Here is a 16656-nt window from a genome sequence, read left to right as displayed (position 1 = left end):
CAACCTTCCCTGACGTAAAAGATTTCAGGCGCGCTCTGGCTTAGGTTCTGGTGGACGAAAGATAAGTGAAGTTTCACTTCTTTTTATCGCTGTCCTCCAGGGAATGAATCCACAAGGTAAATTAAGTTACATGTTGTTTAAGTAGGATTAGTAAGTATCTAAACCTCCAATCTTATGGAAATTAGCTCTTCATTTGCCCAAGGAAAGCATAAATGTGATGTCAGTGTTAGTTTCAGACGATTGAAAATCATGCAAACGTGACACCATTCGTTTTGGTAGCTTTGTAAAAATATAAAACACATTTTAAAAACTTTGTGTATCTTTTTATTCATTTAACGTATTCCTAAAGATAAAATTTGAAAGAAGATGACTGAAGCAAGTGCAATGATACACAAGGAAGGGTAAAGGAAGCTAATGCACCATAATATATATTTTTGTTGTTGTTGCTTCAAATTTACGTAACAGTTAATACTGTACTCTATGTATGTTATGGTACTGTGATTACTGTGTTTGATTCAGACATATGGTACTTTATTTTTCAAGACAGCTTAGATCCACCACAGCTTCTGTCCCTCGGGATAAGAAAAACGCCATGTGACAAAACTTTCTCTACGGATGCTGACCATACCTTTCTACGACAGGTAATCAGATCTTTTTTAAGACATTTTTTTCTAACAAAACCAACAATAATTCCTAATAATACCAGAATATGAGAGATAAGAATGCAGCAAGAAATGCCACACTTTTTTGTTCCCCTCTGCAGATGTCTATCGTCATTTCTGTGCAAGATCAGGCAGCAGCACAGTCCTCCCTGACCAAACCAGATGTCATCCCTGACAAAAAGGTTGACGAATCCAGTGTGAATGATATTGTTATAAAGCAACAAGAAGCAACAGTCACACATCCCATCAGTGATTTTCAACGACAGATTTCTCCTTTAAGTGATGATAGCAACAGCACAAAGGACAAGGAAGAGGAAAAAATGTCTCAAACATGCACTCAGTTGACCTCTGACAAAGCTGATCAGTCATGTTCAACTGCTTTAGAAGATCAGCAGAGAACTAAGAATAACCTACAGTCTGATTTAGTAAGAAACCAAAAAGTGAGCCCACCTGCACCTAGCAGTGAATGTATGGGAAACAGCAAAGATGACAAAGTTGAAGCAGTCACGGAAGAGCCAGCCAAAAAGAGGAAAAGAATGGGTATGTGTGGTCTCACAGAGAAGGAGCGAAGTCATTTTTTACAGATAAGTAGGAATGAAAATGGACAGAACAGTCGACTGAAAGTTGAAAGGCAGATAGCCATCAATAACGCTGAAATTGAATCATCTCTCTTACAATCATCACTGCTTCCAACAACTGTGGCCGTCATTGCAGACCCGAGGGAGGAAGAGGTGCTTCACTCCAGTCAGGATAGCGCAGCAGACAGGTTAGTATCCATGTCTTGTTTTTTTTTTAACAGCTAAAGGTTTTAAAAGCTAAAATAAAAGTATTCAGAGGTTTATAGAGCTCACGTTCTCTAAAGGAGTATGCTTCCAACTATTTTGGGTTACACACTTACAAATTGAGTATAATCGGAAGCTCCAAAATTCCAAATTAAGTGGGAAATTAGAATAATATAGTTTATTCTTCAATCAAAGTCAAATCTGTTCTAACACAGAAGTCAAGATCAAGTGTAATGATGATACAGATAAGAAACACGTTAAGTTGGTTTCCATTTGGTTTGTTAAAACACAGGCCAAAAACAGCAATCCACATTCCTGAAGAGGGCTCAGTTTTTGCTCCAGACCCACCTGTAATGGAAAAGGAATATTGTTTGGAGAACCCAAATCCTCAAGAAGTGGACTGTGGATCGTCAAGCGTAACTTCTTGTGACGTGGAGGTGCAGTATGTTGCCATAACAACTGATGAGAAGATGCAGGACGTGTGTGGTGATGCTGTGGACTGTGGCGAAGACACAGCAGATGCATTGTCAGTTCGCACCCAAGGAGACTGCAGTGCCAAACTCTGTGAAGCTGCGCCCTCTGGCGTCTCAGAGACGAATGACATGGTGAGTAGTTTATCCAGCTGCCCTGTCGGGAAAGCCGCTTGAGCATTGAGGCACATGCACATACAGTATACTCATACCTGTCAACTCATACGGTTTAGCCATAGTTCATACGGATTTTGTGGTGAATCTTACGTATATGGCCGTATCGCACAAATCATACGGATTCTGAAAATGTCCGGGGGTTTTTTTCACCAACTCCAAATGGTTTGGAGTTGGTGAAAAAAGTAACGCAGGAATACAACTCTGAACACAGTAATGCCACTAAGTAGAATGATGATTAGACATGCCACTAAGTAGAATGATGATTAGACATTAACCAGACATTGTATTATGGAGATCTACAATAAATATCATTGAAAATTTCGTGGGGTTTTTTCTGCCGTTATTTTGACATATAAAATGCTTTGGTATGTTATAAGGATTTTTTGTTCTTTATAAGGATTTTTTTGGTAGTTTATACAGGTTGGCGATCCGAAAGGTTGACAGGTATGTATACTGTAGGATCCTTAGTCATCAGTTGCCCCCAGAGTGATAATTTATAAGAATTGTGCTCCTTGATGATCCACGGTGCACACAAGCTTCTGCACACAACATGGAGACTTCTTTCTTCTTACTTTTTTTTCTTTTCTGATTGATATAAACATGATTTATTAGATATAAGTACATAACGGGGTAGGACTAGATACGTTTTTTTACTTCTTCCTACTCCCTTGAACATATTAACTGTGTTGAATGAAGACTGATTTCTTTCTTTTTACTATTTTATCTACCTTATTTTTTGTCAAATTATTACTGTATATGTTTTATGTTCAATAACGGTGTTCTGCCTTGCCCTCCGTCCTCTTTGTCCTCCTTCTTCGTTGACTACTTGAGCATTGTATTGTAAATCCCATTTGAAAAGAATTGTATTTGTGCTTATTTTATTTATTTGTCTCTTTGTTTGTTTTTTGCCAACAGCCTGGTCATGATAATCAGCATTGTTCTGGTGCTGTAAACACAGAGCACCCAAGCACCATGAGCCCCGCTGACTTCCTTGGATCTGGGTGCTTCGATTTCATCTCTGACTCGCAGCTCTACAATATCCAGTTGATGTAAGCAAACGTTCACTGTAACAAATATGAGCATAGTTCATTCACACTAGGTTCTTGAATGCAGAGTCCTCACTCAGGTACCTCACGTTCAATTAATTATTCAAGGCGTTCAAGGTCCTGCAACTGTTCGTGCAATTTGAACCGTATTATACAAAATTCCATGGGAGGTACAAACTCTTTGGAAGCGCTTTAAAGGGATGAGGACAGATGTGGACGGAGGACAATTATAATATGAAGAAGGACAGAGGGACGATGACGGAAGGGTCCCGGAGGAAGGACGTCTGTACGACTCAACCCAATCAAACATATTAAATGAAAAATTCTCCATTTAAAGTTGACTACTATTCCACAGAAAGACTGGAGGGGGAGTGATGGCATATTCGCCCCATCCACATCATATTTGGAAGACAAAATGACTCAAAGGCTACATTGGATTTTAGCGAGAGCTGGGCCAGGTTAAAAAAAAGTGCATCAAAACATACTTTATTCTTGTTTTTATAATTTTATGTTAGTAAATATTTTATTATAATTCATGAACGCATCAGCCAATTAGATAAGAACCAAATTAAAATGAAAGTTAATTTTACTAAGGAAATATTTTTAGATTGTTTTCCAATAAATGTAATTATAATGATTCAATTATTCTAATAATTTCATGTTAACTCTACATACACGGAATAATAAAATCCTTCAATAAAAACTAAATGATATACATTAAACAGTATTTTAGTAATTCATTTTACATTTGTATTTCTACTTAAATTCAAACTAAGCAATTATTTTAAAAAAATTAAAATGTAGATTATTATCTTATTTATTTTCAACGAATCGACCAGTTATATAATGAAAAAATTCACCATCAATTATAATAAAGGAAACAAAACAACGAATGAACGCAGTTCTCGAGGTAAGAAGCCTTTCCGCCTTTCCTTTCGGTTGCCCCATAACCCCGCCCGCCCCCAAGCATCGACACACAAAACCCCGTTAGAAAATGTGTGCTTAGTATTGTCGGAATGTTTCTATATTTCCTTGATCAATATTAAATGCGTCGAGGGGTTTGTGTGTCCTCCAGTGAGGAGCAGGAAATAAAGGAGAGAGTCGCTGAACCCTCCGGCCGTGAAGAAGATGCCTCGGTATTGATCTGCGGGCTCATCAATGAACTCTCCTTTCTAAAGTTCGTCGCCTTCTCCTTTTCTGGCGATTTATGATTTGTTGATACAGTAATTCCGAATGCATTCACTGCTCTCTTCCAGTCGAACCGTTATGGCCGCTCATCGCGAGATTGAAAATTTGCGGCGTGGCGGTAAGAAAACAAGGAACTTGCCCCGCTGAGAGGTTGTCCGACTGACATCGCAAGTTGACGAGCAATATAAACGTTGGCTCTGCTTTACTCAAAGAAACAATTCAGATGACTGTTTGGCACAAATTGCGTTTTGATATTTACTTCTATTGCTTTGTTGTGAAGTAAAGCTGGCCTTAATATATCAGTCATCTCTTGTTGAGAAGTTTTTAAAAGGGTGGGGGGGGGGGGGGTTCACATCAGAACCAAAGATCAAAGAAGAAAATGTAGGTTTTACAACAGTGTTATATTTTGGATGTCAAAAAATAGACACACTTTACCACTACAAACGAAGAGGAACAAACAGTTTTCAAAAGCACACGCATGCAGAATAGTGACACATCGTAAAACACCGAGTCATTAAGTCTGTTAAAGGGGGGAGGGGTACCTGTCGTTAACTTCGTTAGACAGGAGCGACTCGACGGAGTCATAATATATTTTCAACGTTTCCCAAGGAGTCCCTGGCAGTCATTGACTGATAGTAAAACAACATTTAAGCAGTAAAACACCTTAGACACACGAGCATGCATGTTCACCACGAGCACAAACAAAAACAAACACGCAGACGCGTGTTGAACCAGTTCAGTCAATGACAATTAAAAGTCAGCTTTCCGCGGTGCAGCCGGGTGAAAGTCTCGTCGTGGAGCTTCAGCGCCCGAGCGGGTGTAAATAGAAGTGTAGACGGTGCCAACCTTTGGGCAATAGCGTTTGGTGTGGGCCTGGGCGCCCGTGGCACCACACAGAGGGCACACGTACTGGCGAAGATACGGGCACTCTACCTCTCCGGCGAGATTCCTTAGCCAGTGAGAATTATAGACCAATTCTGTCTCGCCGTTGCGTTTACAAAAACTGCACCTCATGCTGATTACGTTCGGAGATCGAGGCTCGGGTGTCTGCTGACGGGCTGTCTTGCTGCGATGCTGCGGGCCGCTTGTCCTTCCTCCCAAAACATCTTGGATTGGCGCATGAGCAGAAGCAGAAATTGTCAACAGGTCCCATGGGCCGCCAGATGGCTGTCGCGCGGAGAATCCTCGGTTTATAGATCCAACACGAAAAGCTGGAACATTATTGGCCCCAGGGTCGATTCTTTTTGCGACTGCGTTACAGCGCAGAGAAGCCAAAGCCGCGTCAATGTCATATTCTGAATGCAGATCTTCAGGGTCCACAGAGCGATTCTGGGTGGTGGCATTCCGACCCAGGGTTCCTTGGATTAGATCAGACAGACCCATGTAGTCTTTCCAAGGCTGAAAACTTTTTCTGTTCGATTCCATAAAGGAGAGCTCCCACGGCATGCAGTTCATTGTAGAGTTCAGGACGAACTGCTCCCTCATCCGTCGCGTGGCTGTTTATTTGGCTTCACCCCTCCAATAAAAGCAAACTACCCAAAAAAACATTTGAAAAAAACTGGCGGCGCAGTGTCTTGCGCGGGACTTTGATTCTTAATTGAGTGCAGGTGGCGACTCGCGCAAAGGGTCAACCAGAGGCCAATTGCCTTAGCCAAGCCCACTACAAATCCCTTTTTTTAACTAATCACAGAATCATTTGCAATTGGATTTACACAGCCTATTGAGATCAAAAGTTGTGACCATCTTCATGTGACGCGTGTCATCTTTGAGACGATCATCTCTCAATTTTCATTTGCGTATATCAACCTTGATGCCAAGACCGATGTGATTTGGGTCATTGCAGATTTAGAAATTTAAAATAAATGCACAAAATTTCCACATTTGCAGAAGTGCAATTTATGGCTTACTGAAAGTAAATTAACATTTGGAGGCCAGAGGCAAGAGGACTACAGAACGTAGCGTTCATACATGGCGGAGATGGACTTTGAAAAGAGACAACCAGACACCCAAGATTCCTCTGAAGAGAAGAAAAGAAATAGATGCTTGTTTCTTTTTCAGTCAACTAGTGGCACACACTTTAATTGGATGTGGAATACACTGCATAGGAAATGCATTGTAGTGCAACCTCATGATTTAGCTTTACCTAGTACTCCATAACATAAAACCGCCATATACTTTGTGTGTCCGGGTTTTTAATAAAATGAAGAGTTCAAGAAAATACTTAACTTTTATTATTTAAAGAAAGTGCATGTTTTTAAAATGGCTTTGGAATTCAATTGCCTCAAAATGACTGATCCAAAGGTGCAGCTGGGTACATCCCATCTGTTCCACGACACCATCTCTCTGAGTGGATTGCTCCCTCTTCGGCTCTGTAGACAGCAGCAAGCACATCAAGTGGATTTTTCAAACATGGAATTTCATGTGTACAATATTGTTTTGTAAGCGAGCCATTCTTTTTCTTTCTAGTCAAATGACTGAAGTTGTATTTGCACCGAGATAGTTTTCTATTGATTCGCAATGAAGTCTGTATTCTGCTCATCATGCTGTATAACTTTCCCATGCCCGCAGTGTAGCTTTGCGTCCTTGTAACAATCATCACCTAGAATTGGAATACTCCTTGCTGAAGACGCGCAAACTTTGGAATGCGCCACGCTGAGAATCGGTTTAGGAGAAATGAAAGTTATAATATCACACTGTGTCTCGGTACCACCCTTCTGATGGTATAAAAATGATGTGAATCTCTTCTTGCTTCGCACTCGTGACCCGCAGCCATTGTCTGTAATTTGCGAGTGCCCAAAATATTCTGTTATTAAAAGCTTTGCAGAAACTGTTCATCGATTCCAGCCTTTATTTGAAGAACCAACATTCTCCTCGTCCGAAATTCAACGAACATGCGAGGAAGAGGAGGCCGCTCTTCCCCCAACATTACTTCTACTGAAATTGGCTTGACACAGCACCAAAAACATGTCACAAGCAAAGACGTCATAGCCAGAAGCTGAGCTTTGTTTGTTTGTTTACATTGTAGCCTTGGAACTTCAGTGTGAGGCACTTCCACTTCCTGTCCTCAACATAATATATTCCGTGAGAGAACTCTGTAGGGTACAGAGGTGAAGCAAATCGATAACCTCTCATAAACTGAGGACGGCCTGTAATCTTTTCCTACCCGTCCACGACCCACCTACAATGGGTCTGAGACCCACTTCAAGCATTAATTAAAATGTACTTGACTGACCTGTGGTTGTATGACAAACTCAGGGCAGCATAGAGCTCAGGGGTACTGGGTGTTACGACTCTGACTCTTCCCAAATGGCACCCTGAAACAGTCAGGGGGCTGGATTTGGTGGACGATGGAGAAATGGGAACACAGCCAGATATGCCAGCGGGCTCCAAACCTGAGTGAAAAACAGTGGCTTTTTACCCCCACTTTGATACCACAAGCATCGGGTGCATCATTATGAACTTAACACCCCCCCCCTCAAAAAAACAAAAAAAACAATAGTTATATACTGCACAGCTTTCTACTTACTGTGTGTGCAGTCAGTTTTGTTACTCGATGCTCTTTTACTACACAATGGAGCATCACGTAAATACTGCTGCTTCAAAAGAGAGCCCTTCTCATTCTCAAAGTCCTGACGCTGTTGACACAAAAAATGTGGATTTGCATACAAACAGATAGCCTTTTATGTAGAATTGAAACATTCGCACCTCACGACTTAAGCGTATGGCGGCCTCAGTGAAGGACTGTCTTTCCCTTTCGAAAGTCCGTCTCTGTTGTTTGAACTCCACCCATTGCACTTGGAGACGCTCCCGTTCTTCCAAAAAATAAGAATCAGTCAGCTCAGATGGGAGGGATGATAGAAGGCTGTCCTGCAAAAAAAGAATACCATTAAAAGGTGTGCAAGTCCAAACCGTTTTGGATACGTGTCAAAATCGGCATCATTGAAAATAAGACCTGCAGCATTTGTTGTTGTAGTTTGACAATTTGTTGACTCTGTTTCAGTTCCATTTGAAACCGAGCCAAGAGTTTGTCATGGTCAGTGCCATCGCCTGTGTGGCCTGCACACAAACAAAGATGGCAATGAGAATAAGGTTTTCTCATAAATGATGTGAGGAAAATATTTTAATCAGTTTGGGATCTTATCAGGCTGCGAGGATGCACAAGAGAGCACAACAAAGTCACTTTAAAGATTCTTCAGTGTTTCCACCCTCACCTCGAAGGTCAACCAGCCTTCGCTGCACACATTTCCAACTCTGAACCACACCTCCTGTCACATGGTCACCCAGCGCCGCCTCAGCTCGAGTTAAGCTTTTGTCTTCATTTGGGGATCCGACCACAATGTCCTCAGAGTTTGACAAAGTCTAAAAAGAGAACAACTGAAAGAATTCCGATAACGTCCACATCCATTTGAGGTCCCTAAAAGCAGACCTACACATCCACAAAGGCCTTCAATTTTCAAGACATACAAACTACGGTAAAAATCTTTGTGAAAGCAAGACCAGTATTAACTGGTGTTTTCAAATGATGGCTGTGCGCAGTACTCCAAGTTTGGGGCTTAACTTGGGCGAGGCTACAGTACACACCACAAATTGGCCAAATTTTTCACAGATTGTTTCCTAACTTGCTCCATGTCAACTCTGATGGCATGTAGTAAGGTGGTGAGGCTGTGTCGCAGCTTCATTGCTTCCCGGAGCTCCGCTTCTCTGCGCTCCAACATCAGATGCAGGGCTGCCTCCTCTCGCCTATCCGAAGGAAGAAATAAACATACATCCAATTTTAAAGCAATTCCGGACCAAACACTAAAAGTTATCAGAGTAAAGTTTACCTTGCAGTGGACTGAGGTGATTTGATTGACTTCACATTTTTGCCTCGACCCGACGTGGGAAAGTTCAGTACCTCAATGGCTTCGGAGAAAATGATAAAAAAAAATATTTGACATGCATTCCACAAGCTGCAATTGGATTGTGATCATCTCACAGGGTCCCTTTTCCTGGTTTCTATCAGACAACTGAGTAAGTCGTTCTTTCATTCTGTTGTTTTGCTGCTCTTTGCGTCTCAGCTCTGCTTCATGCTGGTTGACCCTCAGCTGCAAACGGGCACTCTGGCAAAAAATGGAGTCAAACATGAAGATGGAATAAGACTTTGTTCATCCGGCACTGGGGATATTCACTATCAAGAGCGCGACAAAACTGAGAATGTTAGCCACTAGCTCTCAAAAAAATACACTTTACTTTTGCCCGTTCACACTTCAGCATGTCTTGAAGTCTGGCCACATGCTCATCCGTCTCTTTCAGTTGCTCCTACGGGAGTAGATTTTGCTGAGCAAGTTCGAAACCCTTCACCATACACGACAGTATTGATTTACTCACTCTGAGCGAATCTGCTTGATCAGGGTATTCCCATGAGGGGATGCTGCGAGTGATTTTACTCCGAGGGCTGAGGTCTCTCAACGAAGAGCCTGAAGAAATGCCAGATAATGACAATGGTAACTTAACATAATTTCCACAAATCAAATTTTATGTACTTTGTGACTATTGATAGAGTCATCCAATTTCAATTTGAATGAGTTAAAAAAAAAAATCTGATTTTGGCTGACAGTCTGAACAAGGCCAAAGTATTAGTCAACAAAAACCGCCAAATATTTTAGTCTAGTTAAGTCATTTTTTAAAATGATTATTAACACTGCCAGTCATTTTTAGACCCTTCTTTACCCTATCATGTGAAAACATTTTAATATTATACATAACACACTCAAGACACAACATACAGTAGTAACAGTAGCATGGGGCAGCTGTGGCCAAGCAGCTAAGGTCCTGCCACCGTGGGACCCCGGCTCAAGAGCATCCACACTGAACAGCCTGTGGTGTCCTTGAGCAAGACACCGAGACTCTAGACTGCTTCCTGAGCCACCCTCTTCTCCAGTGTGTCTTACTCAGTGTGTTTGCCGTTTCCACGACTGCGAATGCACAAATGCGGCGGTAAAAATGAAAATGTACATGACAAATGATGCTGCTGCTTTCAACACACAAGTTCATCAACTGACTTCAACACAACTTGAGCTTGAAGCTATGTAGAAAACATTAATCTTCCTATTAAATGTATCAAAAACTGATTGTCGAGTAGCATTATAGAAGATTAGATATCGTCACAAAATGAGTTGTAGGACTTGTGTGTGTTTCTCTAAATCAGGGGTGTCCAAAGTCGGTCCTCAAGGGCCGCTGTCCTGCCTGTTTTCCAGCTTTCCCAGGAGCAACACACCTGATTCAAATAATCAGGATCGTTCTAATGCTGCTCCAGAGCTGGCTGATGAGCCGATCATCTGAATCAGGTGTGTTGCAGCCCAGAGAGATGGAAAACAGGCAGGACAGTGGCCCCCCAGGACCGGAGCAGGACACACATGCCTGTCTAAATGGAAGAAGCAATTTGCTTGGGGCTGAATCAGTACCAGTCCCACCCAGTGCCCGCCGACTGCATTTGATGCGTTAGAATGACATATAAAATTATTTCATGATGCGCTTGGGAACGAGGGTGCCAAAATAAAATGAATAAATAGTGACAAATTGTGAAATAAAAATACATTTATAATATATTTTTATAAATACACAAACAAATAAAAGATGCCCTCGTGTATTTAAATACGTATTTGTTGATTTAATTTTCACACTTAGTCCTGCATAAAAATTGGCACCGTTACCTGAAAACTCCTGCTTCGTTCCAGCTCTCGTTTTGGCAAACCTTGAAGCCATGCAGGAGCAACACTGAAACAAGTTAAATTCCGCTGAAGTTTTCGGGACAAAATGACTTCTCTGAAAAATGTGATTAATATCAATAACAATTATACTTTAAAAAAAAAAGAAAGAAAAACGACAGACATACAGATAATAAGATGGGATCTCTTGAAATATTGTCTTACCTTCAGGAGAGCAACTTCCCGTGGTGGATGTAGCCACTCAGGCAGCTGTACAAATTAGCAGGCAACAACAAACAAGAAGGGAGGATACTACAGAGCTGCAAGAAAGCAATAAATATTTCGAGAAGGAAAACTGGGAAGGACACTTGTAATCTTGTTGTTACGACCGAAGTCGTGAGAGTTTTCGGTTTGTGTCTGCTGCAGGTCTGTGCAGGTGTTTCCATTTTGGTGGCAACGAGCGTGGACTGGTGGCTGAAAATTGGTAGTTCGGAGCCTCAACCCCTTTAAAAGCTGACTTGTGATGTATTGACGAGTAGATGAAGCCTTCTGAACTTTTGAAGCTTTCCATTTCCAGCCAGGCAATCGGCCAACTGGTTCACCAAAGTTCAACTCCTGAGGCTTAAGGCGCACACTAAGCCTCCTGGTGGCCAAAATCGTGACTTGTCATTTGAACTGTGTGACAGTTTAACAATTGTGTTCACACGGAAAGAATTGCAATCAAAACAAAAAATATATATATTTTGGTTTTCTGGTAAAGTGCTTTGTTACAGCTGCAGCAGTTGTGAAAGGAAAGCACCATATAAATCAAGATGTATAAGTTTGTGGTGAATGCTCCGCTATACTCAAATGACATGTGATATTTATGTTCACATTTGTTTTCAACAAGATTATGATATTGTCATTGTGTTTATGAATGCATCTACATTTTTTTCTTCCTCTCCTGACTCGATTAGCTGCACTTTTAAATCCCCTGTGAGGGGTATTGTCAACTGTTTAATTTTTAATAAATGGAATTTGAAAATACACTTTGGTTTACATACATTTATTAAAAACAGAAAAAAACTAAATAAAATTTCAAGCCATAATTATACGTTTTTTTTTAATGTGCACAAAATTAACTAGCCAGTGATGGCCAAGCAGGCGTGTCTTAACTAATTGACATTTTGAGTCGGGTGTGTCTTAACATGGCAGAGGTACCGTCGAGACCCTGAGACCGATTCACCGAACCCCTAGGGTTCGATGGAGACCAGGTTAAGAACCACTGGTTTAAGGGAAGAGAGGACAAGCAAACAGTGTGTGTGAGGGACTTAAACTGTTTCTGGAAAGGAGTCTTCAGCCACCTCCATGTGTCTCGGGAGAGTTTTGCAAATTATCTGAGCCAATTCAATTATGAAAGACAAATGAATTTGATGCAGTCAATGAAAACCACGAGACAAGTTTGGTCACTGTGATTTGGTTTCTAACCTCCTCAATTTAAAAAAATATATACCTGTATATATCAAGGTTTCATACCCAGAGAAAGCATCTTCTTCCAAACCACTCTCAGAAGCTGCCTTTTGATGCAATGACAGTCACATCAAAGGTTCCAAATGGTGCCCACGAAACAATCAAAAGCAAATTGTCAGTGTATGAAAAAAAAAATTTAATTTCTAAAAATGTTGCTTACAGTAGCAAAGACAAGGAAAATACAGCGTAACAGTAGTAAAAGATATGGTTGCATGGCGTAGCGTTCCATTGCGGAAAACGGGTCATGCAACAGGCCTACAGCAAACATTCATTATCAGGAACATTTGGGTGTTGTGAAATAGCTGCTGTTTGACCATTTGCATATATAAAGGGACATACAATAAGTCACTATTTCAATAGTTTAAGGCATGTTTTAAAGATGGTAACAGAGTACAAGCTAAAAGCAACACCAACAAGCTATTAAAACACACACACACACACACATCTCGGTCGGTACCATGTCGTAGTGTTTCTCAATAGTGAGGACAACATCATAGCAGTAAATATCTAAAAAGTGGATCACACCTCATAAATATTCTCATGTCCACAAGTTCAATTCTATGCATTTCTGTAGTCTTTGTGTAAAGTATCGCGTATGACATAACAGCACTACAATTTAAATTAATATCTGTCTTTATCTATGGCACTAAATATAAAATAATATTATTAATTTGAACAACAAATGTCTAGCAAAACAAAATAAATACTTCAAATGTATTAGTAATGTTGGTGTGATTTCTTGACCATTTTTGGACTCCACAAGTTTGGTGCAGCATGAATGTGACTGATGAAGTGTTTTGGCAAACAAATGGGCCAATCCCGCGCCCGAAAGCATTCATCATGACGTCCAGGAGGGAATTGCAAGTAGATCTACAGCCTCATTAAGTAAAATTGAAGAGAGCCTTAGTTGTATAGATTCAGAAATTCTTCATTGCTCTTGCCAAGCTACAAGGAGGGAAGGAAAAAAGAAGAAAACGTTAAAATCACAGTTTCCTAAATGTACTGTATTGCCTCTGTACAAGTCGACTACGGTCATTTTCAGAGGTGGGCATTCCGGAAGTACTGATGTAACGGCCATCAGTCCATCACTGCCGGCCAGCCGAGTATCTGATGAATGACGACGAACTAAAAAAATAAAAATAAAAAAAAAATGGAAATGGGCCAACCACTGACAGGTGGATTTTCATCCGGTGATGTACTCATCGCAAACCGGTTCACGTACTGACAGACCTCTCAGTGCGTCACTGATGGATCATACAAAACTGTCTTAAGTATAACACACATATGGAAGAAATTAATGTCCTTCTAACTTCATGCATTAAATGCATTGTGCCATACAATGTATGATATGAGACTGAAAAAGGAAAGGATTATATATTTATTTATTTACAGTTGACACCCGCTATGGAGGCACTACATCAACAGCAGTGCACAGGAAAGACCTGAAGCAACAATTGACGTCCTCCTTCACCGAGCTCCAGTACACACACACACGCACAAACGCACGTCAAATGTCGCCCCAAAACACACCGCTAACTCAGGATGCATGACACTTCATCAATAAATCTAATAACATTTTTTTAAAATGTTTTAAGAGAACGGTCATGGGTACGACGGCATTATTTTATGGACAGCAAGAGGTTTTGACATGAAGCTGTAGTGAGTGCCTACAGAGAAGAAGACAAGCTCTTAAAATTCAAAATCTTGCGGTGATCGTTTTAATATTTGCAGTGGTTGAATGGTTGAAGTTGACATACGCGGAGATGTTCACGTAAATTTTGGGGATGACAGATCGCAATTTTCTGACATCAAGTGACGATAAGATTTTTCACATTTTTACAAGCGTGAGACCATCCCGGTCATGTGGTTACCAGCAGTGGGATGTAGTGGCTTTGTCTGCTTTCAGATGAATCAGACTTGTGTCCAACCTTTTTGAACAAAATGTGACCAGTTTTATTACTGTGTAGATACTGTTACGCCTCAGATTTTTGGATTTAATTTGATTATGAAGGTATGTCTAGAATTGTATGTAGTCCGTGCATGCCATTATGAGTTTGCCACTGCGCTTGTACCTCAGAACAGGGAGCAGGACTTTGGCGGTCTAAAGGGATTATCGCTGGAGGGGACACCGACCAGGAGCGGGTCCTTGGAGGCATTTTGCAGACAGAAGTTCCTCAACTCGGCAGCAGCCTGAGACACCTGCAAGCCACACACGACGTTAGCATGGCAGGGCGCAAACACAGACGTCATGTCAACCGCAAAACCACCACACAACAACAGGCCTGACTGTTATTTGCAAGCAACGGTGCAACTGTATGTGTGCTGTTGCGCTCCACGACACTGAGTGCTGTCACACGTCTGTTTTCATGTGATTAGGATTTTTTTTTTCGTCGCGTATGCAAAGTAACTTTGCCACAGTCAAACTTGTGTCAACGCGGAACTTACCACTTCAAAGTGTTCACGCTTAGTTGGCAAGGTGGAAACTAGCGACAGTGTGTAAATTTCCCTAAGCCCGAGATTTTGCTCTCCTCTGTGTAAAAACTGAAATGTGGAAGCCTGTTTATTCCCGAGACTAGCAGTTTGTCTCCGCCATTCAGCAGTCGCTTAGCTTGTGACTCTCTCGGCGTTTGTGTGTCCGTGTCGACCGCTGGTACCTTGATCCTACGGATGCTGGCCTCCAAACGGAGCTGCTTCACGGCCCTCTGGGCGATGATTAAGTTGTTGCTGGCGTTGTTATTGGACATGACGACGGCTGTCGGTGAGAAAAGTCAAGAGTTTTTTATGAGTAGGACACGTCTACCAGCGAGAGGAAATTGGTCCCAAACACGGGAAAGCCCTTCCCCGAATGGGATCCCGTGGCTGCTCAATTGTCCCTCCCAGCAGGCCATTCTAATTGGCTTCTGACATGCCAATCAAACCCCCCTGTCAAAAATATCACTGAGCGTTAAGCAACAGTACAGCAAAGGACTGACTTGACTTAATAATTGGGCATGTTGGTTTATCGCCAAGTATGAGATGCCGAAGTTGCAAACTTCAGTAAGTATATTTATTTGTGGGGTGCGTGTGTGAAAGGACAGGACAATTTATTTATTTACGTGAGTACAGGCAGGGGCGTTTCCAGACCCCAGGGAGCCCCAAGCAAGAACGACCAAGAAGGACCCACCCCCAGCACTTACAAAAAAAAAAGAAAACAAAAGCATGATAGATTAGGATAAGCAACAAAAAAAAGTTTTATTAAGTAATCGACATATAAAATAACTGCACTGCAAATATTACGTTTCAAACCGACTGACAGACCGACAGACGTCTGATGGACGAACTGACGGACTGACAAATGAACTGACAAACTGATGATGTCAGGTTGGTTCGGGTTGAAAAAAAATGACAGAGTGGCGAATGACAGACGGATCCCCGGGCCGCTGACGGATGACAAATGGCAGACCTTGAGAAAAATGCCCACCTCTGGTGGCTGTATTGCTGACTAGAAAGGGCCGTTTTGAGAGTAGTTAATTATCTGATTTCTCCAAAACAAATTGAAAAAGCAAACTAATATCATTTTAAGATGAGAATTGTCCTAAAAAAGAAAAACACAGAGCTTGCTCTTGAAAAATGGACTATCCCGGGCCAAAAAGATAGATGAAAAGAATACTTTTTAAAAATCACTAATGTTATACACATGGACAACGAGAGTGAAAACAAGACAAATTATGTTTCTTGACTTGATAGTATTTTTGGACCAATTCAATGAAATTCGATAATTTTCCACCACACACCTAATGAGTTCAGATGTCATGCAGATGAGCCACACACGGTACATTGATAGTCAATCACTCCATGTGTGAAAACAAGTATCCAAATGCGCTTTGCAATTTGCACTCACATTTTTAAGCTTTCTGGTAGACACCCCAAGGCTCTGCCCCCAGTCATTATGGTAAAAAAGCACTTCCAAGTCCTGCAGTGTAGTGGGCCAGGTTGAGCAGAGGCTCAACTCCATAAGACTAGACATCCCTTCCAAACAGGCTCAGTTCAGCCAGAGGCCATCGTGTGTTATTATTACTGTAATTAGTGTTGGAATAACTGTAATTCTGTTATCCCATATTTACTCTCAGTGTAACTACAAAACCTTTGTTCCAGAG

At 41.3% G+C, this 16656-nt stretch overlaps 4 protein-coding genes across 6 annotated transcripts; 1 reads left to right on the top strand and 3 right to left on the bottom strand.

Moving 5' to 3' along the window:
* Window positions 1-27: 27 nt before the first annotated feature.
* Window positions 28-4627, top strand: LOC147200612 (uncharacterized). Of its 2 annotated transcripts, none has more exons than XM_086120727.1 (7): window positions 28-116; window positions 544-641; window positions 764-1428; window positions 1737-2049; window positions 3007-3140; window positions 4213-4314; window positions 4394-4627. In XM_086120727.1, exons 1-7 carry the CDS (start codon window positions 104-106, stop codon window positions 4470-4472), a joined length of 1404 nt encoding a protein of 467 aa, XP_085976853.1. In that variant the 5' UTR covers window positions 28-103; the 3' UTR covers window positions 4473-4627. The 2 variants fall into 2 exon arrangements, with proteins under 2 accessions (XP_085976853.1, XP_085976854.1); XM_086120728.1 differs by having other exon boundaries at window positions 40-116; window positions 548-641.
* Window positions 4622-5780, bottom strand: nanos3 (nanos homolog 3). Its single transcript, XM_086120729.1, has one exon. The coding sequence runs from the start codon at window positions 5778-5780 to the stop codon at window positions 5076-5078; it is 705 nt and encodes a 234-aa protein (XP_085976855.1). The 3' UTR covers window positions 4622-5075.
* A 679-nt stretch (window positions 5781-6459) lies between these two features.
* On the bottom strand, window positions 6460-11521 carry LOC147200610 (afadin- and alpha-actinin-binding protein). Its single transcript, XM_086120730.1, has 13 exons — window positions 11237-11521; window positions 11018-11081; window positions 9693-9781; window positions 9555-9623; window positions 9301-9424; window positions 9149-9227; window positions 8945-9065; window positions 8537-8684; window positions 8278-8381; window positions 8031-8192; window positions 7852-7960; window positions 7558-7717; window positions 6460-6694 (listed from the first exon to the last, which is right to left on the bottom strand). Exons 2-13 carry the CDS (start codon window positions 11067-11069, stop codon window positions 6607-6609), a joined length of 1305 nt encoding a protein of 434 aa, XP_085976856.1. The 5' UTR covers window positions 11070-11081; window positions 11237-11521; the 3' UTR covers window positions 6460-6606.
* Window positions 11522-12632: 1111 nt separating this feature from the next.
* On the bottom strand, window positions 12633-15370 carry LOC147200609 (guanine nucleotide-binding protein G(I)/G(S)/G(O) subunit gamma-10). 2 transcript variants are annotated; one of them, XM_086120869.1, is made up of 3 exons: window positions 15175-15368; window positions 14593-14719; window positions 12633-13465 (listed from the first exon to the last, which is right to left on the bottom strand). In XM_086120869.1, the coding sequence occupies exons 1-2, from the start codon at window positions 15262-15264 to the stop codon at window positions 14594-14596; spliced, it is 216 nt and encodes a 71-aa protein (XP_085976995.1). In that variant the 5' UTR covers window positions 15265-15368; the 3' UTR covers window positions 12633-13465; window position 14593. The 2 variants fall into 2 exon arrangements, with proteins under 2 accessions (XP_085976995.1, XP_085976996.1); XM_086120870.1 differs by lacking the exon at window positions 12633-13465 and adding an exon at window positions 13472-13645 and having other exon boundaries at window positions 15175-15370.
* Window positions 15371-16656: the final 1286 nt, after the last annotated feature.

The sequence above is a fragment of the Hippocampus guttulatus genome, chromosome 9 (genome assembly GCF_054856545.1).
Source record: "Hippocampus guttulatus isolate MCC_2025c chromosome 9, RoL_Hgut_1.0, whole genome shotgun sequence".
Lineage (NCBI taxonomy): Eukaryota > Metazoa > Chordata > Actinopteri > Syngnathiformes > Syngnathidae > Hippocampus > Hippocampus guttulatus.
Note: the sequence above shows the minus strand (reverse complement) of the source record. Positions and strands in the feature narration are given on the sequence as shown.

Coding starts and splice junctions, on each gene's coding strand:
- LOC147200612 (XM_086120727.1), top strand. Junction 1,429..1,736: donor CAGGATAGCGCAGCAGACAG/GTTAGTATCCAT, acceptor GTTAAAACACAG/GCCAAAAACAGCAATCCACA. Junction 2,050..3,006: donor TCTCAGAGACGAATGACATG/GTGAGTAGTTTA, acceptor TTTTGCCAACAG/CCTGGTCATGATAATCAGCA.
- nanos3 (XM_086120729.1), bottom strand. CDS start 5,780: ATGAACTGCATGCCGTGGGAGCTCTCCTTTATGGAATCGAACAGAAAA.
- LOC147200610 (XM_086120730.1), bottom strand. CDS start 11,069: ATGGCTTCAAGGTTTGCCAAAACGAGAGCTGGAACGAAGCAGGAGTTT. Junction 9,624..9,692: donor ATCAAGCAGATTCGCTCAGA/GTGAGTAAATCA, acceptor CTACTCCCGTAG/GAGCAACTGAAAGAGACGGA. Junction 7,718..7,851: donor CAAAACTGACTGCACACACA/GTAAGTAGAAAG, acceptor TTTTTCACTCAG/GTTTGGAGCCCGCTGGCATA.
- LOC147200609 (XM_086120870.1), bottom strand. CDS start 15,264: ATGTCCAATAACAACGCCAGCAACAACTTAATCATCGCCCAGAGGGCC. Junction 14,720..15,174: donor CCAGCATCCGTAGGATCAAG/GTACCAGCGGTC, acceptor TGTGGCTTGCAG/GTGTCTCAGGCTGCTGCCGA.